Raw genomic sequence first — 27,331 nt, forward strand, 5'->3', positions numbered from 1 at the left:
TTCCCCTGATGTAATGACATGGGGCTTTCTCCCTTCTCCATCCTTCTGGGCTGGAAAGGCAAGCTCCTGGTGTCCTTCCCATCTCCAGCACAAATCAAAAGGGATTGGGCAAAGCTCCTGCACGTGGTACTCCAAAAAAGTGTCTGTGCATACATGCAGATTTGTGAGTGTAAATAAAACTTTGTGTATGTATGTGTGTCTATGTGTGAATGGGACTGAATGTGACCTGACAGGAATAAAACGTGTCACAGTGAGTGGGCGATGAGGAAGGATGTGCGTGGTGTGGAGGTGGCAGTAACCAAAGCTGGCAGAATGCTTTCAGCTGGATTTTTGATTAACAAACTTTGAACCAAAGTCTTTCTTTTATGTGAAAATATTTAAATAATGAGTTAATGGAGAAAAAGAAGATATGCTGGTGGTTTTTTTTGTTGTATTTTGGGGTTTTTTTCAGCCACTGCTTCAGTTACGGGCGTTTTGAAAAAGTAAAAAAAAATTTCATTTTTCCAACCAGCTTCAACTGTAGAAGACTGAACTGAGGAATAGAAATAAGAGCAGAGGAACTGGTAATTAATCAGGTGAGGGGGGACAAGAAATAAAAACTGCCTTGAGAAATGCATGGAGGGAAGGGAGAAGAACAAATTAAGGAAAGGCGATGGAGAAAGAAGCTAACCAACAAGGCAAAGCAAAAAAACCAAGAGAGTGAAAACTGTAGCAGACTTTACTTAGTGAACATTTTCGCAAAAAGGGGAAAAATAAATGCACTGACAAGACGGAGAAAGAGAAATGCTCCAAGAAATGTGTCACAGACTAAAGGGAAAGGAAGAGCAGTGCGAGTGCTGCAGGGGAGGACAGAGGAGGGCAAACAGTTAATCATGTTTTATGTGTGTCTGTATGTAAACGTATGTAAGTGCCAACATCCAAGCTGCTGCTAAATAATGTTGGAGAGCAATATTAACACCCCTGAAATCTGCCAAACAAAGAAAGTTGATATGCAAGGGTTTCAGTTTCCTGCCATGCTTCTTGTCCCTGCAGTCTTTGTGTTATGACTGGGAGCCAGTGACAACCTCGAGACCCTTTTTCCTGCCTGACTGCTGTGCTGTGCTCAGTGCTGGGCTTTTCCTTCCTTATCAGCGGGTCTGCAAATTGGATTTCAGTCTTACAGCTCTGATCTGGCCTGACCTGCTGTTAATCAATGAGCAGGATTTTCAGCTGGTGTATTCGAAGCACCTTCTGTAGTCGCTTGTATCGCAACAAATTGCAAATTACAGCCACAGCAGGAGCGTGGGGTGATGGGCTGCCAGTGTGGGTGCCCCAGCTCAGTGTTGGTAGGTGCTGAGGCTGGGCTTTAGCGCTTAAGTTGTATGCACAGATATTGCTATTTTAATACCCTGTTGTCACTTCCAGTTTTCACATGCATTTCTACTGATGGAAATTCCTCTTTTCCCATAGTAGGAATCAGGGAGAGTTAACGCTGAAGTTGTTATTTCTTCTCATCGCTTACATAGAGCTTTTCCATTGACCTCCAAGTTGATGGGAGATGAGTTTACAGCCAGTAGTGAAAATGCTGGGAGGTGACCCATGCCCGCCGTCCCTGAAGAGGCCGTCAATATCTCCAGGAGCCTGACTCCCAGGTGGTGCTCTCTCCACAGCACTCAGAGGCCAATAATTGATCCAGGGGGAATTTGTGGGTTTATCGTTGTGGTTGTTGAACAGTCTGGCTTCTGTTTTGCTTCACTTAGCAACTAATCAGTGATCCCTGGGATTTCTTGATCATGGAAGCCAAAAAGTAGGTGTATAAAATAATGAGACATTGAGACGCATCCTGCTAGGTGAGGTGGACCTGCTGTTTGTCTCTTTCAGCGAGACTTTCTCCTGTGACAATTCATCTGCAAGACAGAGCTGATCTATCAGCAGCCCTGCTTATTTGTCCCATTTCCCTATTAGTTTTTGTCCCTGCTCGTGGATCATGTCCCCTTCTTTCCCCTGGGTCCTACTACAGTGCTGCCTACCAGCAGCAGCGACAGTGGTGGTCTTTCTCAGAAGACATCTAATTCTTCTCCGAGCCCATGATCTCTTATTTATGCAGCAGCATGAGACTCTCCACCCTTGACTCAATATGAAGGGGTCATTTACTGCTATTACCAGCTACAGTCAGGTGCTCTTTGCTTAGCCCAGACGCAGCTCCAGCTGCAGAAGGTTTGCTTTGCTGCAGAAGGTCTTTTGAGGTTGGCTGTGGCTTTGCTAGAGGTGCAGCTTTTGTGGCCAAAACAATTTTTTTTTCCTAGCATTAATACACTTTCCCTCTTGCTGTGAAAAAGTTGCTTCAGGTAGCTGTGGTCAATGTATTGACCACACCAATCACAACATCTTCTGATCTTAAAGTTTCAGGCAGCATCTTTTAAAGGTTAAATCAAATTCCTACCATGCCTCTGAAATAATTTTTTTTTCCCCCCAAGTAACTGACCCCACTGCTTCTTGAAACAGTACTTTTGCCATTTTTTGGTGCTGAATCCATTGTGAAGCAGGCTGGACTGTGTATTCCTGCTTTGCCGATATTCAGCACCGTTACAACCAGAATATAAAAGAAAAATTCAAGAAAGAAAAAGATAAGCAGTCTTTTGGGCAATGTGGGGAAAGAGTTCTTCTCCTTAACATCCATAGACATTTAAAAACTATTAAATAACTTCTGTAGTTGTTCTGGGTAGAGAAGGGAGCGTGTGGTGTGCTCTGCAGATCGGTCAGCATTGGCACGCAGCGGTGTGAGCAAGTCCGTTGGAGAACCAAATCTTTTCCTTACTTGAATGCAGCGCAGCTCCGCTGATATCCCTTTTACTGAAGCCCAGCTGGCAGCAAAGAGAAATGAAATCAACTGTGACAGCTCATTAATGATATATACACCCTCTGTTTGGACATTAGTCTAGTCCAGCTCCAAAGAAACAAGTAACTACATCATTTTTACCACTGTAAGTTGAAAGTCAGCAAGTAACTGTTAATACAGCAGGTACCCTTGTGACGGTGAGGGAATCAAGAGACTTTCACATAGAAAAATTCCACTTGATTACCAAATAGCGCTCAGTTGGTAAAATTGCTTTCACCTCCATTTAGGTGCATCAAATGAAGATGCTTCTTCAGTGTGTGCTGGGGAATCCGCTGCAAGCCTAACAGTCTCTCTATGGAATATTTTCCTTGCAGACTAAACCCAAAGTTTCCATTGCTTAATTTTAATGTATTTTCTTCCTGGCTTATCTCCTGATGCTGCATGTAGAACTGAAAAAGAACCCTAACAGTTCTTTTTTTATTTTATAACAAAACTTACAACTATTTAAATATCATCTCTGATTGTGTTCCTCTAAATCCCCCTTTACGCTGGAAAGCCTCCCATATTTGTACACTCAGAAATCAACAAAATTACTTACCACAGTTCATGTGCAGACAATGGTGGAGGAGATGGACCGAGCAGTTTGGCCCTCACCCCCTTTTTAAGTCTGCAGAGTCAGTGGCAGAATGTTTCATTCCTGGCTATGCCGGTGCAAAATCAAAGTAGCATGATGGACTCGAATAACTCTGGCTCCAGCTTATCATTAACTTCAAGGGATTTACTCCACACTTTAATCAGTCACTGAATACATAATCTGACCCGGGAAAAGGCACAAAGTGTAAATCAGTCGCTGATTTGGTCTTGAGCCAGTGCTAGTGGGAGAACTGCTTTCAAGAGATTTGATAAAAGGTATTTCTTAGATAATGAACACTCCGACAGAAAGAGGCCTTATCAAATGTGGAATGAGTATGGTCTATCAAACATTTGCTTTCAACTTCTTCTGATCCTCTGTAAAGTAAAAGCTCTGGATGATGCAGCGAGGGAAGGAGTTTTGGCCTCTTATGTGCAAGGTTACAGCATTTGGAGGCGTTGGGTCTTGTGTCACCCCCATGTTCCATGGGTGGAGAAGGGGATGCTGGAAACACTCCTTGGCTCAGTGACACTCTTTGAGAAGGAGAGAGAAAATTACTCTTTTATTATAAGTTTTGCCAAATGATCTCTGAGAAAATGTGATATCATTCATATGCATTGCCAAGCTGGAGAGATGCCGCGCATCTTGGCAGCCATCTAGAGCTAACATATAATTCCTTTGGGTTGGTATGGGCTTTATCAGAAACGGCTCCATATGCAGTATTTACATAACTGTGGTGGAGTGTGAGAATAAACACAGCTGTGGCATTGCCCTAAATATTTCAATTCAGTGGGGAATTAAGGGAACTTTATCACTGAACTGCAGATAAACAGAAGTCAGTAAGCGGTGGTCAGTTTAGCCAAGGAACAAATCAAAGCTACAATGGCTGGACTGCTGGAAACATTTAAGTGCTTTAGTGTTGGAGTTTACTAAGGTCACGGGTATTTTTTTGCTTTTCAAAAAATATGGAAATGCCATCAGTCAGCTGTTATACAAAAAGCATCATCCAAATGGACTGGTGAATCAAAGCAGCATAGGCTGAAAGGCAGAAAAGGGGAGTTTTTAGGGACGCAGCGCTTTCTGCATCTGATTGCAGTCAGAGCCCATGGGTTTCCGAGAAGATTATAAGTTTCTGTTAGTATCTCCATCCCAACTGGCTGTGGAGATGGGAGTCCTGGATCTTGAGCAGAAATCTGTAAGCCCCGTTTCTTAAAGGTAGTTTAGTGCCCAGATCTTAGAGCAAATAGCCCATAGCAGAGTTCAGGCAGTTGAAGATTTAGACTGCTGTCCTTATGGTATGAATAAAAAAAGGTACCCTACCTAGCAGCTTGCACAGGAACGATGCTTGCAGATGTATTCCTCAGGCTGGACCAGTGCCATGGATAAAAGGATTCAGTTTCAGGGCTGTCAATGCAGCATTTATTCCCATTCCGAACTCACTTTTGAGAAGCGTAGCAGTATTGTCCAATCTTCCCGTCACTCAGCTCAGGGAACGAGGCAGACTTTCTGCAGTTGTTAGTGCATCACCATCAAACTTTGATGACTGACAAGCAGTCCCCAAAATAGCCCCATTAGAAGTCACTGAGGGATGATATTTTAAGAGTATTTTTGCAAGCGTGGCTCAGTATGTGTGTGTGCATATGTATACTAGAATACATACATTGATATCACAGTAGAATGTGTATATATTAGAATATGCTTAGTTTAGAATCCCTTAAAACAGAATTGTTACGAGCTAACTAAATGTTCATTATTTTAGGGGACAGAACTCTTGTAGAAATACTTAAATAGCCACCATCAAGGGAAATACACTTTGATGAAGGCCCAGGTAGCAAAATACTTGTTTGGCTGTTAATCCACTTGCTTTAAGTAAGAATTTAAGTGTATTCTAAATTGGAAGGAAGAGAGTTGCCATTTGGAAAGTCTTTCAGTTCTAGATAATTTATTTTTAAATCAAAGCCTGCTACAACTCTAACTTAAAAAGAAATAACACAAGTTTGCTGCTGTTCCTTTGCAGCTGAAAAAGCAGCACGTTCTTCTGTGTCTTTATAGTCCTTGTTCAGCACTTTGTTTACCACACGATACACAGTGACTTTGGAGGTGGGAGTTCCCTTATAGAAACCACAGGCTTTGTAAAGAGCATTGTTTCACACAATCCGTACGGCGTATTAACATTTTTCAGAAACAGCACAATACTGCTGTGCTGCCTAAATATTTTTTCTCCTTAAAAGAAGTATTAAAATGGGAGTTAGAGTGCAGAAAATACTGAGTGCTGCTCCTGGCTTGTTCTCTGCCTCATCTGGGTTATGTACCTTTCTACTTTTCGGGTGGTGAAATGAGGATGCCATCGCTGACCTCGTTTGTAAAATGCCATGAGATCTCGTGCTATGAAGTTCTCTGTAAGTAATAAGCAGTGTTTCACTGATGACCACAATGTACTTTGAAAATCCAAGCCTGTATAGTTTGTTTCCATTGATAGCTGCCTACAAGAACAAGTTCAACCTCAAGTTCATAGGGCAGTGGGACAGCAGTGTTTCTGATGGAAAGACAGACCAGGGCGTGGTAGCTGTGCATGATCGTAATGATCATCGGACACAAATGGTAACTGTTGGGGAGACAGCTTTTTCTGGTAGTTTAGAAAAAATCAGTGTGATTGGGAACATGCCAATCTACAAACATAGTTTTCTTATTCACCATCATCATCTGACAAGGAATTTTCCTTTTGGTACCTGAGGTTGAATCCTCGGTGCATCCTGGAGTGGCTAAATAAGAGCCTTTATTTTCAGACAGTGCTGAGCTCCAGCAGCTTTACCGAGGAAACACACGTTACTGTGTTGGCTCAGCACTTTCTGAAAAATCAACCCGATTTTTAAGCTATGCAAACAGTGATTTAGGACCCTGAACAGTTCAGCTGCTGAGTTTGGAAAATCATGACCTTTTCTATCTTTAGAGCAGTGTCTACGTGGAGACCTGCCCTTCCCAAAATGGACAAACACGAGACCAGCGGTCCTCGCTCTCCCAGCCCCAGAGAGCCGCACAGATCGAGTCACCCTCTATTTTGGATTCTGCTCTGGTTTAACCAATTAATTAAAACCTCTTAATTGTTAGTTAAGCTCCAAATTGTAAGATTTTGTAATTGCATAACAAATATTTGCATTGCAGTACAGTCTTGAACCTCAACCTGAATAAATTCCACTGAACTAATTACTTTTCTGCTACAGAAAGGAGTCGTTGTGTGTCCCAGAGATCGGGCAGCAATACACAGGACAGAAGTACGTGCTTAGGTTCAGATCCCAGGTTGAATTTGTGTGGGTAACATTCAGGGGCAGTCACCGTATGTGTATCACGAAAAGGCACAAATGTGATACGGAGTTGAGTGATGGGCAATGACTAGGGCTTGGTTTTATAATCACTATGCAAAGATAAACTGGACTATTACTTAGTGGGTTATTTAACAAATGTTCAAGTAAAAGTGGCCCACAAAGCTATAAAGAGCACACAAAGCCCCACTAATAACTAATAACTTCACTGAGAACAGAGCTGAAATAGCTGCAGCTGCCTCTCAAAGCATTTTTGTTGTTGTTGTTAGCAAAGGTGTTGGCACAGGTCCCATAACCATGATGGACAGGATTCATTTTCCTGGAAACTGTGTTCGCCTGTGCTTTTCAAACCACAGTGGTGGGGTGGAAGCCCACAGGATGGACTAGTAAACATGTTTTTAGGGAAAAAAAATCTCTCTCCACAAGAGTTTGAAAACTGTAAAAGATGTCTGCCAGCAGCAATCATATGGTTGTGGTTAGCACTTTCTTGCTGCCGCTGTTAGCAGGATCTAAATGGAGCATTGAGGACATCGGTAACTCCTGGAGAAGGCCAATTACACTAGGCTTCTGGTTGATGCTTAGTGGTGTCACTGAAACCACAGCACAATCCTAAGAAAACCCCTCCTTTTGGGATGAGGGTGGTTTTCATTTAGCTATGTATGTGTGAAATAAACACATTGAGAAACTCTGGCTGTGCCGTGATATTCAGCTAAAGAAGGCAGCAGCTTATCCCTGGCTTCTCCACAGTCATCTCCCGTGCAGTTCTGGGTGGTTGCCGTGTCAGTGGATGTTAATGGGTGAATGCACCTCTTGCCTTTATATTTGAAACTCCTTTTGACATGGTAGATGTGGGATTGCGTCAGCACTGGACGATCCCCTTCTCAAGGATTTTACCATAATGCCAGTACAGACCTGGCTTCAGTTAAGATGATCCTACTCTGTTCAGGTGTTGTAAAGGTAAGTTTTTTAGTGCTAGGTCTTGATATTAGTGTCCTTCTTTTTAACTTATTGCTAACACTAAGCAAGGTAATAAATTTAGCCACCTAATGGTATCTGAGTGAACATAATGTTTCCCCCCCCCTGTTTTTCTAGACTTATTGAAGTTCATTCACCTGATGGCAAGCACACCGTGGTGCTCAGGAGTAAGGATTCGGCTACAGCCCAGGCCTGGTTCAATGCCATCCACTCCAGTGTCAATGAGCTCATCCCCAAGGTGATTGCAGAGGTCAGAGACCAGCTGGGTAAAACAGGGATTGCTGGAAGTCGAGAGATCAGGCATCTAGGCTGGCTTGCAGAAAAGGTAATGAAAACATTCTTATTTTCATTTCTAAGCCCTCTCTTTCTCGCTCGCTCTCTGTTCCTGAATTCAGCCTTGTTGAAGTGGAGATGCTAAATGATGTTCTGGGGTTTGATTTAGCTTTCCATGAAGACCTTTCTTCTCTTAATGTGCCAATTTTTGTGCTTTTAAAAAAAAACAAAAAACTAGAAGGTTGCCTGAGTCTTTGCTTCTGTATGACAATTAGCAAAGACTTCCCTGGGAGATCAGAAGTCTCTTGATCTGTCAAGTACAGGCATGGGACATGAGTAACAAAAACTGACACCAGCCTCAAGCTCCCCTGCTGTTATGTCTCCTGTTCATGTATATGAAATGTCACCTTCCTACTCCCAGCCTGGGAAGTAACCAGTTCCTTGGTCCATGGTCCACCCCTCTGCTGTGCCTTGCACAGTTTGAGTCTCAAAATATTTTATGCCACAGGGGAAAGCTGGTGTTCAGTTCGAAAGTAGTTTGGGATCCATTGACCTGTGGAAAGTCAACCCATGAATGCACAGGGACGGTATCAGTATGAGATGGTCTGGTTTTAAATCAGTAGTCTCAGAATTTGTTTTAGGCACTGGACCAACTGTTAAGTGTGGATTTGCTACGGTAACGGCGTTAGGATTGTGCCTAGAAATACCTTCCATCCAGATATTGCCTGGATGGCCGTTAGACCATCTCTGCCTCTCCAGCTGGGGTGCGTGGAAACATGGCCACTATATACACACTGCCCTTTCAACCTGTGCATCCAGCACAGGTGTGGAAAGCTGACTGCAATTGCCCTGAAAAAAAAAAATACTGTACATTTTAGCTCTATCAGGGATTTTGTAGATGAAAATATGGGAGCCACAGGCACAGGTGCCATATTTCTATCTGTCTGTCCTTTAAGAAGGCACACCATTAATTTTTAGCAAAACTTGGGTCAGTCCACACCACTTGTAGCGAGGCAAAGATAGCAAAACGTGTCAGGTGGATTTTGTATGTTTTCCTGTCCCTCCCTCCAAGCTTGCAGAGTGGGAAGGACAGCACAACTCTGTGGCTTAGTGCTGTAGAAAATGTAAAAATTTGGGAGAATAATTTGGGGTTAAAACACCAAAGCACTGGTAAGTAAATTTTAACAGTATTAAACTGTACAGCCGTGGGGGTCTTTAATCTTGTTTTCCCTTTTGTATCCCTTTCTATAAACTTATGAAAAGCTGAATATAAGAGGCTTTTTCTGTTGCAAAATCCTCTCCTCTGAAAGGGTAACTCCTCTGTAGCAGATCATATAGACCTTATATGTAAAATATTGACAGGTCATTTTAAGCAGACACGTGGCACCCTTCTGTTTATGAATTTTCTCTCCTTGCAGTTAATACACAATATCCCATTCACACGCTTCTTTCTCCTCTTTTTTTTTGCCTTATGGACTGAGATGTTATTTCATGTTACTTATTACGGACCAGCTCAAGGTCCTGCTGAATTTAGTGGTGAAACTTTTGTTGCCTTTAATAGGGCCAAGCTGTGGCTCTGTGCACGTTCCAGTGTATTTACAGTGGCTGTCATCAAGAATTAGCCTTGAGAGATTTGCAGTGACATTGTTACCCAAAAGTCAACGTGTTTTTTCCACTAAACCAACCATCCAGAGCTGTGCAATAGTAACGGAGTAAGATTAAAAGTTCCCAGTTTCTTCTCGTATTGGAGATCTGTTGAAAAGTAGAGAAAATCACTACATACGGTAAAAAGCAATATGAAATTGCTTTTATTTGTTCCTGGACTGTGGGCTGTAAAGCCTGGGTGAAAGAAAGATAACCTGCAGGGTGGGAGAGGAAGGTGTATATATACTGTGCATATATATGCAAGCTGTATGTATACTGTTTCAGAGGAGGTGTTCAAGGCTGCTAGGTGAGGTGCTGACCACAAGGCATTTCTTAGATGCAAACATGAGTTTGCCAGTGGGGAGACATTAAATTCTGCAGTGATTCTTGGAAGCATCCCAGGAATACCAGCTTTCTTCTCCTGGGGTGACCCTCCCTATCACATCCACTGCTGATTGGTTTCTAAACGTTGGAGTTTAGAAAGGGACCTCATTATTAGTAGCCACAAAATAAAACGTGCCTTGTATTCCTCCTAATATTACTATTAATTTTTTTCTCTGTGATAATTTGTGGCATATCTTGCTATTTTTCCATAGACTGCAGTGGGAAGAAATCTGAACTCTGTTTTGAAAAGTATCTTAGACTGTAACTTTTAAGACAGCTTTTATGGCATCGCATTATGTTACTTACATAGCATATCCTTACAGTGAATTCTCAGCAAAATGGAATTAAGCTAAGTGAGATGAATTCCTCTGCTTGTTTGGGGAATGCAAACCATAATCCCATAGAAATTTCACTGTAATTTGCTGTGATTACTCTCTGCTTTCATTAAGCTGTTTCCTGGTTTGACATTTTTTATATGTCTCTGCTCTAAACTTAGCTCTAAACTTCAACCTTTATGGTACTACAAAAATAGATTCATTAGCGGAGCCTCCCTCAGGTGGGTAACATTAAAATAAATAGTAGGTTATCTAAGGTACTATGCAATTGCATGCTAACAGGATTCTTCCACCTTCACTGAACTTCCCTGTGAAGACAGCCCTAAATTTGTGGCCTTCAACATGAAACATCCATCTTGCAGGTCCACCATCAGGTCCCGGGGTGGGCAATGAGGGTCTGTCAGCAGGTAAAGCAGAGAGCTCTGCATCACTTTAAGAAAGCAAACACTCACTGTGGCATTATTATAGGTAAGGAGAAAAACAGCCAGAAGCAATCATTAAAGATGCCATATTTCCTCTTTTATTAAGGCACTAACCTTGTCCTGACCTTGACCTTATGGCAAGGGTTTCTGAAGCCAGCCAAGGATTAGGGAGTTATATTAGTTACCAGCATCCTAAAATTTTTCTGTACCTAAGAGAAATGTCAAGTACCGGTTTGTAATGAAGTGTGTGTGCTCCCCATCGCCTTTTCTTGCTTGTATTTGTCTTTTCACTTCAGCAAGACCTGTGGGATTAACAAGCGTGCTAAGCGGGAGGGAACAGCTACGTCTGGGTTTTAATCTTTCCACGTCTTTCCTTTTTTTAATGCTCCCTGTAAAGATAATTTTAGTGACCAAAGACAAAAAAAGAAGTTAGTAATGTCATCCTAACTGAGGAGCTTTTCCATGTGTGTGTGTTAATTGCCCGTCTTCTTTCCAGGAATCCTTGCAATCCTTGTAGACATGTCTTTTCCACCTCTCTTTTTCCCCTCTTTTTTATAGTTCTGCACATCCTGTGGTTTACAGAGGAGCTGAAACAGGCATCGCTGCTTTTCTCCTCACGCTTATCCACCGACCGTTGAGTTCCTTTGTGAGGAGCAAATGCGGCTCTGGTACTGGAGAGCTAAAACACTGAGGAAATGGTAGTTTATTTTATCACTTCGTAATGTCTGTTCCAATAGACCAAGATATCGTTGGCAAAAGCTTTATCTACATTTTTGCCTCTTTAGTGCAAACACAAAAAGGTGTTCTGGCAAAAGTGGTTTTGCAAAGGTAGGTTTTGCCAATTCAGCAGGCGGCCACACAAGCAAAAGCATGACTGGTTTCAGGGGAAGCTGAAGCTGTAGCCAGGCGCCAGGCTTGTAGCTGGGTCAGTTAAAAAAAAACAACCTAAATGAAACCCCGAGCTCGTCTCTCCCTGTCCTCGCTGTGCCAGTGACACTTTAAATGTAGGCTTGGAGGAAAGAAAAAGCGCTTCTGCAGCCGGAGACCATTCTCCTTTCTGAATGTCAAATGCCTTATAGGCAACGGGCTTCTTAAAATGGTCTCAAGGCTCCTTTGAGAAACTTAAAAATAGGAGTTGCTGCAAGTTGTCTTTTAGAATGTTAATATTTGAAGCTGCAGAAAAAAAGTGCCCTTATGGGCTTTTCTCAGTAGATCTTAACCCCGGCGTTTGGTTCCTGTTCACGTCGCTCTGCCCGCGCAGGGCAAGCGTGCGGCTGCCCTCGCAGATCTGGCGTGGGGATCAGAGAAACACCTGATACCGGAGGGGAAATAACCAAAGCGGCACGGTGAATTGGAGCTGTTTATCAGCTCCTGACACTATCTCCGAAATGAAGGGTGTGTTAATATATTACAGGCTGTTCAGTCTCCTCAAACCTTAGATAAGCGTATTGTCGTGTTAGAGCTGAAGTGCGAGGCATGTCACAGCAGAGTGATCTTCTTCGGTATCAAGCCGTATATTGCAGTATTATATTTATCTTCCTGCTCTTGCTCTAATTCAGAGGAGGGAGTGATAACAGTAAGATTGTGAGCTGTGCAAGCTGTCCAAACAAGATTTAGGCAAATGACATAAGAGTGTATTTGAGGTGTGTTTTTTTTTTTTTTTCCCCAGTATGAAATGAAAATGTTTCTGTTTTACCATTTCCTTTGGAAGTATGTTCACTGGTTAGCAAAACAAGTAGACAGCAACAGAGCCACATTGTTATTCTCATCACAGATAAATGAGTTTCAAAGAATGGGAGAGAAGCTTCAGTCTTAAAATTTTATATAATTTCCAAATTGTAAAAGCAAGCTTAAAATGTCTTTGCATGAGAAAACTACCAGTCCATCACAGTTAAAACATTTTGCCTTTATTTAACATGATGAATATCTGTTTTTAACCACCTTCCCAGGAAGCACAGCAGCTGCTAGGCAGCATTTTAAAAACCCCGGCATGGCTGTCTCTGTGGCTGGGGCTGCGGCCTCCCCCTTAGCTCTCCCAGCTCTTCCATCGCGGCAGTGGCAGTGCTTGTCTGACCCTGAGCCAGATCAGATAGTTACACTGGTAGAAAACTCATTACTTTCGGTCGAGTAGCATTAGCTTTCTGCAGGTTTTAGGACAAATGCAAATCCCAGTGCAAGAGAAGTAGCAGAGAGGCAGGGACTGGGAAACAGGGCTGCCTGGTTAGGCAGTGCGTAACTCTTCCTCTGGGCTAGCTGCCTCATCAGGCTGCACAGACTGAACCAGAAGCATGTTCGGGACTAAAATTCGGGTTGTGCTAATCCCCAGGTCTGTGTTCCGGCCCCGGAAAGTACCTGTGTTTGTTTAGGCTGAAACTGCAGTGAGTTTTGGGTTGTACTGTGTCTTAACCCCCAGTGCAAATCAGCATATGGTTTAACCGGATAAATAACCCGCTAGAAACATGGGCGTTTGCTAAGAAAACTGTAACTCAAATGCCTAGTTTCTTTGCAAGGAAATTACGTTCCTGTAGTGTGGTCTTCTTTGCAATTTCTAGTCTCTACAGGGTTTTTTTGTTCTTTTCTTCCAGTCTCTGCTTTGTTTACTAATTATCTAGGCATGTTTGGAAATACTACCCATCTGTAATGCCCAGGAAGACGAGCAAGGCAATTTGGTCCTGGCCTCCTGTTTTGAGTAGTTAGAGAAGCACCTGATTTCTCATATTGATAATATACAGCTGGTCATAATCTTAAAATTGACCTGACCTTTTGGAGATTACACATAGCTCAAATCGGAAAATCTTCTGTGTGTCCTAAATTAGAAATTGTACTTTTCAATCCCAGCTAATTGCTTGCTGTGGAGCACTTACATCCAAATGAAGAGTCCTGCTTTTGCCCTGTGTCACTTAACCATGCAGCTTATTAATTCTGGAACTTATTTGTTTGCTTTGTAAAACACCACAACAGAGCACTTAATTACATTAACAGTCTTCATTATCTGGGATAACAATCAGCCTGTTCTTAGGAAAGACGTAAACCTGAAATAGCATGAAGAGTAATTTCCTCTCCCAGCTTCAGCAAGGTTCCTCCACAGGCCCCTTTTATCAGCAGTTAACATCGTTCTCTTGTTGCTTTAGGTGCATTCAGTAAATGGATATATTAAGGAAAACTCAGGCTGAAAACAGCCATTTCATTCACCATACTGTATTAAAGACTTTGCCAGTCTTTATCCGTAACACATGTGCTATTTCTTCCCATGCCAATGAGAGACAAGCAAATGATAAATCTAAGTCAGGCAGAAGTGCTCAGTACAAGGGGATTGGAAAGAAGAGTAAGTTTAAATAAATAATGAAAAATTACAGGAATACGATGGTAAATGGAAGGCATGAAGGACCTGAGCTTGAAAGTCTATACTTCTGCAGTACAGTTTGGTTGTTAGAGTGAAGAAAAAACCCTCTATCAGGTAATTACGGAGCACAGTTAAATAGTGAGTGAGCGCTGTTGTGCCTGCGGTAGCTTTCGGATGTTAAATTATTCTTGCAGGAATGGAACTGAAGTGTAAACTGGGGCCCTGCACGTCCCCTCGCCCTTCCCACAAAGGTTGCGTTAGTTCTGGCTGGATCCCAGCAGAGGTAATCACACCCTGCCTGCTCTCCCTCAGTTTTGCTCTAACAATCCTAAAAACTGACCTAAGTTTTCCATAAAATACAACATATTGCTATCGCTGTTCCTATGAACCCCAGGAACAACAATAAAGTTCCTTTTTAATATCATCCCGCCATGCTTTATTTAACTTCTCTCTTCCTGCATCAGGAGGAATTGTGAGCCCGGAGATGTGACTCCTGCTCTGGCAGCTGTGCCTGTGCGGGCAGGGGGGACATGGGGCACAGGTGGGATCCATGTGGTGGCCCGTGGCTCTGCCGAGAGAGGGACTTCTGCAGATGTCCCGCCAACGAACCCGGGGAACGGTTTGAGAGGGGAAATGATGGGCCGTAGCTTGGAAGGAGGAGAGGATGCCGAAAGGAAACAAGGGGGGGGTTTGCTCTCTCCCTGGGGTGTGGGAGCTGTTCCTCTTGGTTCCTCCAACATGGCGGGGTGGTGGCTGTGGGAGCACGTCCCGGCGTGGTCCTGAGCAGTGGCCACTTTGCTCAGTGTGGCTGCCATGGTGTGGATGCTTAACTCTTTCTTCTACGCAACCCAAACGTGAACAGCTGCTTGGCTGGGCTGGGCTGGATTTTGCTGGACAAGAGACTTTCTAGATTTTGGTAGATGAGGGATTTTCTTCCAAGGTCTTGCTAAATTTTCAGGATGTTGGGCCTCTCCATCTTTCGCCTTGGCAGCTGCAGTTGGATCTGTCCAAAAGGGTCCACCTCCCCTCGCGCACATGCCGGGTCAGCTCACTTTTAGGGGCTTCGCAGGTTTGAAAGCCTGTTTGAACATAGTTGCAGTCAAGTTCAGTTGGAAAAAAAAAGCAGCAAAGATACAGGTATGATGTGAAGGAAGGCTTTGATCTTCTTCTTTAGGAAGCAGGTGAAAGGCCTCCTTTTTTCTCTCAGCCTGTGACAGTAAATATTGCAAGAAAGACAGTGAAGGAATTGGAGACAGTGATGCTCCTTGGTTTTCCAATGCGATTTAAATGCAACATGAGCCTCTCCTTAATAAAACATGTGTTGTGTGAGGAAGCAGAGACCTCTACTGAACCCATATCCAGTCCTGCCGTCAGTGGGGAGCGGAGGGCACCCTTCCCAATTATTTTAAGCACTTAAGCGTCAACGCGACTGGTGGTCTGCCCCGATGTGTTTCTACCTCCTTCCACTGGTGCAAGTAGGGTGTCAGCAGTGGCAGGGTAGGAAAGGGGAGCGCCTGTTCTTGCCCAGCTGTGGGCTGCAGGGTGGGAGAAGGATAACCTGCAGACCAGCACGTGGGTTGGGGAAGGTGTGGAGCTCATCCTGGGCATTTGGAGTTATCTAGGGTGGGGAGGCTGGTATTAAGGCAATGCTTCGGGGCAAAGTCAGGTGAAACAAAGAGCAAGGCAAATGCAGACTGAGCAATAGCAAAGCCCTGAGCATCTCCCCCATTAACTGTGCTGACCCGAGCAGCGCTGTGGACACCCAGCTCACCCTCCAGCTCCTAGATCCCACTTTGGTTGTACGGGGCAAACAGATTTATTTTCACATCCCTGGGGCTGATTTACCCTGATTACACATCACTGCGACATGATGGGTGCTGAGAAAGACAGTGTTTTGCAAGAGCTACGCCCTTGCGCTGTCTGCTCGTCTGTCTGCATTTTTCTGCTTACTGGCTGCGTGTAAGAAGTTTGAAAGGAAAGGGATTGTCTATCTTAGGAAATCCCAGATTTTCCAAACATTAAGTTCCCGTCGAGCTGCATTACCTTGTTCTCATTTGCTGGTTTTGTCTCCTGAAGTTAAAAATCACCTTCAAGGGAATGGAGGGGCCCATTAGGGGTGTGTTGACCTTCAGGCTCTGCCCAGTATAAATTCCTCTCACCCCAGTCATTGGGGATGTTTTTTCTAGCACGATACTCCCATTTCAGCTTTTTGATTAATGGCATGAATAAATAGATTAGAAAGCAGCAGAATAGGCCATAAAAAAACCCCTCTTCTCTCTGCCCTGCAGCCCTTCTCCCCTCAGGACCCTCAGCTGATCCCCATGGAGGAAACTCCTGGCAAAAGCAGAGCCATTCCTAGTAAAAATGCCCTAATTTAGAGGAAAACATTTTGTTTTTTTCCCCTGTGTTTTTGAATAACGTTGCCCCATCCTGCTCACCCACTCAACTTGCAATCAGAGGTGCGTTGTCTCTACCCACAAGTGCTTTTAGGACAGATGAGCTGGCTAATGTTTGAGGGGCATTGCAGAAGAGCAGAGTATCGCTGCTGGTACAAGCAGAAGCAATATATGCCTTGTATCCTGTTTTGCCAAATAACTGTTAACAGAGAAAAATAAACAGATTTTCTAAAAATACCTTGAGAAGAAGCTGTGTTCTCTGTTGGAAAGAGGGATTGACCTTTAGAAGAATAGGAGAGTTTGAAAAAAAATAGTGGAGAGGGACAAGTTACATGCGTTATAATTTTCAGTGTGGCAAGACATTTACTCAATACAGCCTCTGCAAATCCAGTTCAATTTTAATCCTCAACCTCTGTTTATGTAATAGGTTCCTAAGGCTATTAATGCCAGCCTTTTACCTTATTATCGTATCCTGTAAAAATAAAATTATACCCATAATACCATGACAGCCCTTACAAAAATGTGCCATTAGACAATTATATTGCAACACAGCAACTCTGGAGACTGCAGGGAAGTATTTCTTGTACAGCCTAATTATTGTATCAATACCATTTTCAACACCCTTGGTTACTGAGGAAGAAAGAACATGATGATACCATATGTAAAATAGCATATTTTGAAGTACTGATTTCAGGGCTTGACTGTGGCAAGAGTGCTTGAGTTATGAGTGAAATCCTCATAAGAACTGTACTTGGAACAAATCCATGGTTGAAAACGTTTCTTGTATCGTTCCTCTTCTCTCTCCCACTCTTAAACTAGTGTCTGTTTTATTTTAGTTATTTTAAGATGGGAAATGTTTTGACACTGGAGTTTTAACTAAAAGAAATAATAGTGCTGATAAAAAAAAATCTTTTTATTCCCTTCCCCCAGATCCTTCAGTTCTAAAGATTTATTTCTGCCTGCAGAGTTATCCTCTCTGCTTAACTGGACAGTAATTGATAGTGTGCATCAAGATAATTAGTCTAACAAGTCTCCTAAACCCCAAGCCCCACAGCTACCTTTAAGCTCCACAGTGTCTTTACTGTAACGTAAATAAAAGCTTTAGGAAAGGACTAAAAAAAAAAATGATAGTGAGGGAGCCTCCTTGCCCTCTCCAAGGGGCTTCCTCTTCTTGTTTTTAATGAGGCCCATATTAGTTGTCATTTGTACCTTCCCTGATGAATAGTTTGGAAGAAAAGCGTTCTCTGTGCACAGCAAAATTTGTGCCAAGTTGCTGACCTTTGCTTTTGGTGAGACCTCATTTGAGCCTCGGTCCCGAGCCCAAACATATTGTTGGATCAATCATGTTGATTTTTGGCTCTGATAGTAATGTGCAGCTAATGAGTTGTACGGTGTACACATTAACCTCGGACCCGACAGCGGTAACGCCAGGCACATAGCAAAATCGTGCTGGGGCTGCAGGAAAGACGTACAGTGTTGGCATCTTAATAGAAGGAAGCAATTAAAAACAGTAGAGCAGTATCACAGGTTCACTGCTTGTGGGATGTAGGATTTAATCAAAGCAGAAAAAACAAACTGTCTTCTGTCTGTTTGGAAAAAAAAAATCTGAACACCATAAAGGTGCTTTATGAACTGTGAAATAGAGAGGAAAGCCTGAATGTTTAAACAGTAAGATAATGATTTTACTACCAAAAGGGAATCTACTTTGGGGAACAGCCATTGAATAACATTAGATTTAACCTTGTCAGGGATTACCATCTAATGATTATCATGGCTTTGCAAGGAATTTGGGAGCATTGCTGTATTTTTTTATTAGTAGATACCCTATTTAGCAATACTTCAGCAAAGTTCTGTCCTCACAAGTAAAATTCCTAAGAGCAATTGTTGAATTACCACGAACAGCCAGCATCACTGGTTTTGAAAGCAGCTGTTTCTGATCACTTTCAAAAGTAACACTTCCCTCGAAGGGCCAGATTTTGTCTCATTTTACAACTGGAAATCTAGGGAGAGACAGTATTTTGCTAATCATCCCCATGAAGAGATGGACAAAAATCCCAACATGCACAATGTCCTTCTCCTGGCTGTTTTTCTCACTTGAAGGATTAGGGCAGGAAGGAAGAGTTGCACAATGACTACATAAGAAAGCAACATTTCCAGTTTTAATGTAAGCCCTAAACAACCAGCTGCAGGGGACAGAGAAATAGAGACAGAATAAATGTGATTTCTACAGGTCACACACAGTTTTATGTCCCCTTCTTTGTGCAATGAAAACTGATCAGTAGGGCTGAAGAACCGTTACTGCTTCAAACAGAAAATCTAGTGAAATCAAATGGAAATACACAAAGTACATAGAGATGCAATCTTTCGTGTTCACATTAGACTTTGGATGCAAGATAGGAAAAACAGCCTGAAAGGGACAGGGTGAGAAGGGGAGGTCAGTGGGTAGAAGAATACAAAACAGGATCTTCTGCAAGAGCAAAGTTCTCTAGATGTATGAGAAACTGCCCCATCCTTGCATCATTCCTGGTAGAGTTCCCCATACATGCAGCATTACCAAGGCCTGGAGAGGGTGGACATGAAAGAAGTGAAGTGGCCTCACACCGACATGAGGCATTGGGGACTTATCCTATCAGACATACCATAGGGGTAGAGAAGTTAGGTACCGTTGTATCACACCTGACCTCATGGCAGAGCCTGTTGGAATGACATTGGATTTTTTCCAGCACTAGCACAGCACACAGAAATAATGCAATTTCAGCACGGATGTGGTACACCATCCTTAGTAATAACCACACAATAGGATCCATGGAAAACTCTGCATTCCATTTTAGAGCTGCTCTTGCTGAAATGTCCCATGGAGTCACTTTTTTTTTCTGGTCTAATAGTGACGTTAAGTATTTTTCTCTTCTAACAGCTTAGGCTTTTTTCAGAAAAGTCAGGCAGCGGCAGTAGAGTCATAGGTATAAGAAGTGATAGAAGTTAAACTTATTGGAGATAGGGATCAGAAGAGTCAGAAGAAGTTGCTAAAAAATAGTGGCACTGAGATGGCATGCTGTCATGAAGAGTGAGCCATCTTGCCAGCAGCTTCAGCAACTTCAGCAAAAGCACACCTATTCTTACCAGCTCCAGCTGCAAGACTGTTGAGGACCATCTCGGAGCTCTAGATGGATACCGTGGAACATATTTTTTAAGTACAGGGATTTCCACCCCTTCCTTTGGAAGGGCGTATCGGCTTGTACAGTGCACCCGTTCAATAGTCAGGGTACAAAAAGGGGCTCTGGAGCCAAAGTGGCTGTTCCTTTGGGTGTACATCAGAAGGAGACTCTGTAGGAGGGTTTGGACCTACTGCTCCCAACGTAGTGACGTTGCTGTTGAAGACAAATGGACTTACCAAAGGTTTTCTTGGATGTTATTTGGATTCCCTGAGTTTCAGGTGCTCTACAGTAACAGTAGCCCTGCTGGAAGGAAGCACCTGGGTTTTAATCACTAGACGCTAATGACTGTTAGCCGCAGTGAAGATTCCTGAAACTGTGTGAACACATCATGTTATTGTTGGGCCTTTTTTTATTTATACATTTCTGCTGAGCAGATGCTGCTGTGCAAACATTCATTTGTTGATCTTGTGCTGAATATAGTTGCAGACATCGGCCAGAGTAGGCTGCTGATGTGTAGTATGGATATAGCTGCTTTTTTGTGCTTCGTACTGGAAATGTCAGGGATGTTTATGGCAATGGCTCTAAAAAGTTCACTTCGAGGAGAAGCCTGCTATGGAAATAAAGCTTACCTATTTGTTTATGGAATGTGAAGCTTGTACATTATTATGAAGTGTTTTATGGTGTTGCCTCTGGCCTCATCTCATCCTGTGAGGCTTTCTGCAGGGCCCTTCAGGGGGCAATACATTAAAACTTTAGGTTTAACACACACGTGTTCATTCCACTTAAAAAATGCTTATTATTGCTATGTTCTTTGGATCCCTGAATCATAGGGTTAAAGAATACATTAACGTTCTCCCACCTAAAATTTCAAAACAGAAGTTTAAATCTGCATGCCCGAAACTGCAGGCAGATGTTAACAAGGCAAAGGCAACTGGAAGACATGGAAGAATGCTGGAGGTATTGCAAAGAGGAGAAGCGTGGAGAGGGATTGCACAGCTGCACAGGGTAATGCGAGAACCTTTTATGTGATGTTTTTGTCTTGAGGCCCCCTGCTTTTGTGTTTTTTGGGAAAGCTGTCTATTGAGCACGAGCTGACTTACTGTTGGGTTCTTGCTTTGTTGTTACAAGAGTTTGAAATGAGAAGAAAGCAGCACTGATTCTGGTGGTGATTGTGGAGGTTAATAATATTAAAAATTATGTTAGTATGAGAGGGCCTAGGGACTAGGCAAACCTGGAATGCCATGGTGCGAGATTGCAGCATAAACAGTACCAATAGGAGCAGACCCTGCTCCAAACTCTAACTATCTGAGTAGGCAAGGTAGAGGAAGGAGAAAATATGGAACCACACATCAGACATTGTGTCTCTGCTGTGATTTTTGTTCCTGTGGGACGTACGCCAAATGGACGAGTGCAGAAAGACGAATAGAGCCTGGGAGAAGGGAAGAGTGGGACAGCACTGGAAGAGATTGGGAGATGAAGCTGAGCTACGCGAGCCTGTGGGAAGGTGACAGTGGAAGGAGCAGCCCACCGATGAGCTGCAGAGACTGTTGGGCACAGGCAGGTGTACAAATTGTTGGGTGGGCTGGAAGGTGTTGAAATATCCCCTATTGGCAAGAATAAGACCAGCCTTCCCTGAACCTTTCATAACCCTATAAGATTAATTCTTCACAGCTGCAAGGAGACCTCAAAGAGAGGAATTTTGGCTTCTCTGTCTTCTTTCACTTCAGATTGGACAGAGGGGCTGTTTGCACTCGTCAAAGGTCATGTACACCATCAGTTTCTATTACCCTGGACATGTCAAGTAAAACTTCAGTCTCTAGCCCCTTCAAATAACTTGAAACAGCTGCTGGATATTTGCAAGCACGAGCAGAAGGAATGGGTTGTGGTTATAGGATCGCATCCAAGCGAGTGAACAGTTCTGTAAAACGGTTATGAGGAGCCAGCCACTAACTGATAATGGTTACGCACCTGTAGCCCTGCATGGACCTGCAGAGGGGTTCAGAGTTTTGGAAACAACAGTGTGGCAGGCTGCGCTGCTGAAAAATGAAATATAGGAATACCGGTCTCAGAGGTAACATAGATCAGACTGCTTTTCTGCTAGGCAAGCAAATAGCCACCGTGTTCTCTTGTGTCAGCCCCAGAGGTTATCGTTTTAGTGTGCAGGATTCAGCAGCAGGTTATGAAGGTTATGTGCACGTGTGGATAACAGCAAAGGAAGTTTGCTCTAGATCTCTTCTTTCCCTTCTGTCACTCTGCAGTTCTCCCCTGGCATTCCCGATCACTGGTTATCTCTTCTTCTGATTTTAGCTGGCTTATCTGAGGATGCATGCTGTTTGAGGACATACTTTTGAATAAATGGTGCTTTTAAAGGGGTGCTGTTTATATGCATGAAAATGTGGTAATAGCTAGCCTGATTTCCATCTGGAATAATTTAGGAGTAAATCCATTGACGTCAGTAGAATTGAATGGATATAAATATAATTGAAATCAGATCCTGTATTTTTAAGGTTAAGTCTAGAAAACGCTGTAACTTACTCTCCCCCCATCGCTTTCTTTTCTCTTTCAAGCCCTGCCACAAATATGAATGTCTTAATTGGGATTTAGTCTATTTCTGCCCAGTTTAATCAAAGATCTGTCAGTAAAGAATTTTAGGAGATGCAGAGGTGAAGCCCTGCTGACCCCCTACCTATCTTTAGAAAATCTCGCTGGCTGCTGGTTCTGAAAAACCTCGGCAGCAGTTGTTCTTTTTTCCCTTGGTCAGTTATGTCAAGCAGCATATCTGTAGCTATGTTTAGTGCTGAGTGCAAACATGAGGCAGAAATGGAAGCTTTTTGGCAAGCAAAGAACATGATTTTCAGCTCATTCGCACAGAATGGTGTTAATTAATAGATTGTTTTCTGACAAATAGTTAATTGTGCCTGACTGTTTTCCATATGGCTAAGGAAATAAAAAAGCCAATGAGGACATGGTATTTAAAAATCCCGAAATTTTGGTATGAAACTGCTGGTATGATATCCAATCCAATCCCATTTGCTATACTTCTAAAATGGGTTATGTGAATATTAGCACATGACAATATTAACGAAGTACATGGTTTCCTATTTTCTTTATGCAGTTTTATACTGGTGTTACTCAACTGAGTTACTTCAGATATTTTATACCAGTATATGTAAGATGTTTAGGCCAGTACAAACTACAAAAGAGATCTCAAGGAAAAGACAAATATTTATCTTCATAGTAGGAATAAAACTGGAAGAAATAATTTGTAAAATTTCCCAGTGACTTCAGTGCAAATACATTTCTAACACCAAGGGTAGAATTATGTGTAGTCACTTGGTAATATTCATATGTGTTTTTCCTCTTGGGGCTTTCACTTCGTTGTAGCTGCAGAAGTAATAGCAGCTCTAGGCTGTTCATGTTACCCTCAGCCGGTTCTTACTGTAAGTGGCTGGCACTTGCTGGCTGGGGTGATTTATGAGCCTGCAGCAGGCAAGAGTCTTCCATTGATGAAATCAGTTGGTTCATGAGATCGTATATCTCTCGTGCCAAAAATCATTTCCCTTTGGATATGTGATGTGTTTGTTAAGAGATGTAAAAGTCTAATGCCGTTACCAGGAAGTTCTTTATTATATTAAATTATGTATTTCAGGGATAATTCTTAAATCTGAAACCTTAGTTTCCCGTCCTGGCCCCAGGGAGATGACCTGTAGCATGCAATCTGCTTATACTAGCTTTGGAAATTAACTTTATTCCTCCCAAGTTTTTCTTCTAGAGGAATATTCAGTTCTCAGTAGAATTGTCCTATGAGTAGTTAAATGCTGTGATTATTGCAAAATATGAAACACTGAGAATTAGAACCAGATAAAGAGCATTAGCTTTCAAAATTACATAGCTTATAGCATGTAATTTGCTGATATTTGTAGGATTTGGGTCTGTAGATTGATGGTCCTAATTTTGTGTCTTTTAGTAATCTAGATGAAATAACATGGCACAGTACTAAATCCATTTGTCCTGTGTGGCTCATTTAATGCTCAGCATAGATAACTGCCAAGTAGAAGGTTCTTTATGTTTGTCTTCCTCGTATGGCTCTGTTGAATATTCATAGGTTCTATTAACACATGCCCTTCAATATTTGCTGCGTTTTTGTTGTAGATAGTAGATTAATTAAAAGAGTTGTTGCCATAAACCCCTGGGCTGTGATCTTGTCAGATCTTGTAATATAAGCAGTATCGGGTCTGGGAAAGGGATGCCTCTTGAGAAGCGGCAGCTCACATCCTGACCATAGGTCCAAACCTCATAGCTTGATACTCGTACTGTAGGGATATTTCTTCTACTACCATCTTCTGAAATAAAGAGGTTTTATGAAAGCTGAGCTCTCATTCTTATTGTAGGTTCCTAGCCACAGAGAAAAGCTCAAAACTATGGAATGCCAGCAAAGCAAAAAGGCTTGATGGATGAGCAAGAATTAAAAATATATTTTAAATACCAAGCAAGCCCCACTTGACATCCCCAAGGGAGCTTTGGCTGGCTGGAGTTGGTAATACCGGTTTCCTATTAAAGCTGCCTTGTCATTTATTTTTGCAACGTTAGGGAGGTGTGTGTGTTTCTTCATGTACCAGATAGGTAGTGGTGACAGCTATCCAGCAAATCCCAGGACCAGTGACAAACTGCAGTTATCTTCTAGCTCTGAACTTTCTCTCTTGCATTCTTCCCACTTACCCATTTCCTCTGTGACCATCACTATCCTGAAAGTACTTTGGCAGGGTTAGAATAATGACCATCTTAAAAAAACATTTAGCTAAAAAAACAAATTCAAGTTTTCTATTAGTCTCCCAAGCATGTAATGATATTTGGCCTCACAGTATCCCCAGGACTACAGTGGCACGTGCTCCAGCATGGGCAACAATTTCCTAATGGTGGAACTGGCCAAGGACTATGATAGAGTAGCTGGGGATTTCTATCAGGGAAAGTTTTACAGAACAAGCTAGACAAATCTTGGGAGCAAAGTCTGTCCTTTCCTGAGCAGAGGCTGAATGAGTTGATCTTTCAAGCCATCTTGAGCCCTCTTTCTATGAATCTAACCATCACATTTCTGAACCAGTGACTGGCTTAAGCCTTCTTGGAAGGCAGAAAAAGGATATTCTCAGCTTTTCAGTGGGGCAGGTGGCACTTTTTTATTAGATCCTATTTGTCTTCTTTACCCATCCCTTAGAAAACTAACAAATCCCAAATCAAACAGAGCTCTCTCAAAGGGCAAAGGTGTTAAAATTCAACTTTGTCCTATTTAAGGAGTGAAAAAAAGTGAATTGGATATTAAATGGCATAACTGTTCATTTCCTACCTTTACTGGAACCCTGGGATCCACCAATACTGAGATCCACCAAATGAGACCTACTGGATGGTCTTCAGCTCTCCATACTGGTTGCCAAGGTATAGCAAACTGGAAACCTGTTTGGTGGGCAGAGGTCTCTTGGAGCTCAGCAGGGTTTCTGGGGGAAAAAAAAAAAAAATCACCCTGCCCATCAGAAAATTTTGAATTCGATAAACAAATTCTAATGAAAATTACATGTTTAAGTTCCCTTTTTGCCCCAGCAAGAAAGCAGGTATATTCCTTGAGTATCTTAGATAGCTTGTGGAGGTCTGTCATCATGCTGGCAGAGATACAGGCTTTCTGTCTTTCCATTTAAAAAAAGATATGGTCTCAAATAATTGAATGGCTTTGAAAATGACAACCAGATAAATAAATAAATCATAAAAAAGACAAATAAAGGAACTTTTTGTGGTACATCTTTACTTAGGCATCTAAATAAGTAGGTTTGGATTCCAAATTGTGACTAATTTTCATCAGACTTTTCAGAAACCTGTGGCTGCTCCACATTTTTTCAAAATTAAGCCAAATTATCAAGGATTCTACTTGAATTTTTGCCTTTTCAGTAAGGCTTCCCAATATTTCTCAGCATGTTGAAAATCCAGTTATTGAAGCATAACATATAGATTTCATCAGTGTTTTTTAAAGATAATACATTTTTGTGCCAGGCGTGTAGTGAATTCACTCATTTGCTTGAGGTCATTAGTTGCATTGCAGTCCATCAGTATTACTGAATATTGATCAATGACACAATAGACTGAAATGACACAGTATTCTAGACTGTCCTTGAGACAACATAATAACAATGACAAAGAAACATCTTGTTCTCTCTGTATTACTCCCCTACTATTTTTTCTTCCAGCACTTGTGATTTATAATAACCCTTGAGTAAAGCAGTCAAATCTGTCAGTCTTGAAAAGGTACCCAGCATGATGGGCCATCATTTCTGAGACTGAATATTCAGAAAGACAGTGTCATAGAGAAAGGCATAGAACATCTTCTGGGACAGGTTTCAGTCACTATAGTTTTAATGTAGATGTTGATGATTACCTGTCCCTCACCAAACAGACACCGTAACAATTTCAGATGGCATTTTACATGTTTGAGCCATCATTAAAAACTGCAAGCTGCTTTCAAATCAAAACTCCACCTCCAGCATTCATGTTTGATTGGGTGCTGTTGACAAGTGTTCTTGAGCTCATGATTAGAAATCCATGCACTTTTACTGAACTGAAAGATGAGATGTGTGTATCTTTTGAGGTAATGGGTATTATTACTCATTTATCCTAATCTGGTACCCACTTGATCAGCTGAAGTCAGATTCAGTTGTAAATTATAGACTCTTTAGAGACAGTGAGTTGAAACTACGATGTCTTTACATTGATTCTGCTCCTGTACAATTGCCATTATACTCCACTGATGATGATGAACTCCCTCATAAAATGCTTCATCTTGGCTTGAACAGAAAACTCTGCTCACAGCAAAACTCCGGCATATAGCAACCTGCAGGGCATAGCAGAGAATAGTGGTTGCTCTTGGTATCCTGGAGCATACCTGGGGGAAACTGGTTTTCCTGACCACTCAGTAACAGTATCCATTCTTGAGCAGTTGCACAGGAGATGTGGTGGAGTTTCCAAAGCTCCCTGTCTCTTTTCTTGCCTCTAACTCACAGGTATGATCCCTTTTCTTCTGGGGCTGACCCTGATGTGCAAAATCATAGAATCATAGAATGCTTTGGGATGGAAGGGACCTTTAAAGGTCATCTAGTCCAACCCCCCTGCAATGAGCAGGGACATCTTCAACTCGATCAGGTTGCTCAGAGCCCCATCCAACGTGACCTTGAATGTTTCCAAGGATGGGGCATCTACCACCTCTCTGGGCAACCTGTTCCAGTGTCTCACCACCCTCATCATGAAAATTTTTTTCCTTTTATTTAGTCTAAATCTACCCTCCTTTAGTTTAAAACCATTGCCCCTTGTTCTGGCTCCATGAACTGAAGATAAAGACAGAAGACCATGCCATGGTCCTTCTTAGTGTTTCCTAGGGCAAGCTTGGCTTACTGTAGGAAGGAGGCTGCTCCATTTTATAGGGGAGTTCAGTGTTTTTCCCTCAGTACCAGGATTATTGTGCTTTGAGGTCCAGTGTTTATTTTGGAGACAGCACAGCTGCTTCTCTCTCCCAGAAGTCACCTGTGTCTTAGAAGTACAGTTCATCCCACATTTTAATTCTGTGATTTTTATTTAAATATTTATTAAACATCAAGGAGT

The 27,331-nt window shown here is 42.3% G+C and overlaps 1 protein-coding gene across 1 annotated transcript in view; it reads left to right on the forward strand.

Moving 5' to 3' along the window:
* Positions 1 to 27,331, forward strand: part of SNTB1 (syntrophin beta 1) — a 116,365-nt gene that overhangs the window by 66,862 nt on the left and 22,172 nt on the right. Inside the window, exon 3 of the mRNA XM_082325358.1 lies at positions 7,862 to 8,069. Coding sequence (XP_082181484.1) covers positions 7,862 to 8,069 — 208 coding nt within the window. The remainder of the gene's footprint in view (positions 1 to 7,861; positions 8,070 to 27,331) is intronic.

The sequence above is a fragment of the Platalea leucorodia genome, assembly GCF_965183815.1.
Source record: "Platalea leucorodia genome assembly, chromosome: 1".
Lineage (NCBI taxonomy): Eukaryota > Metazoa > Chordata > Aves > Pelecaniformes > Threskiornithidae > Platalea > Platalea leucorodia.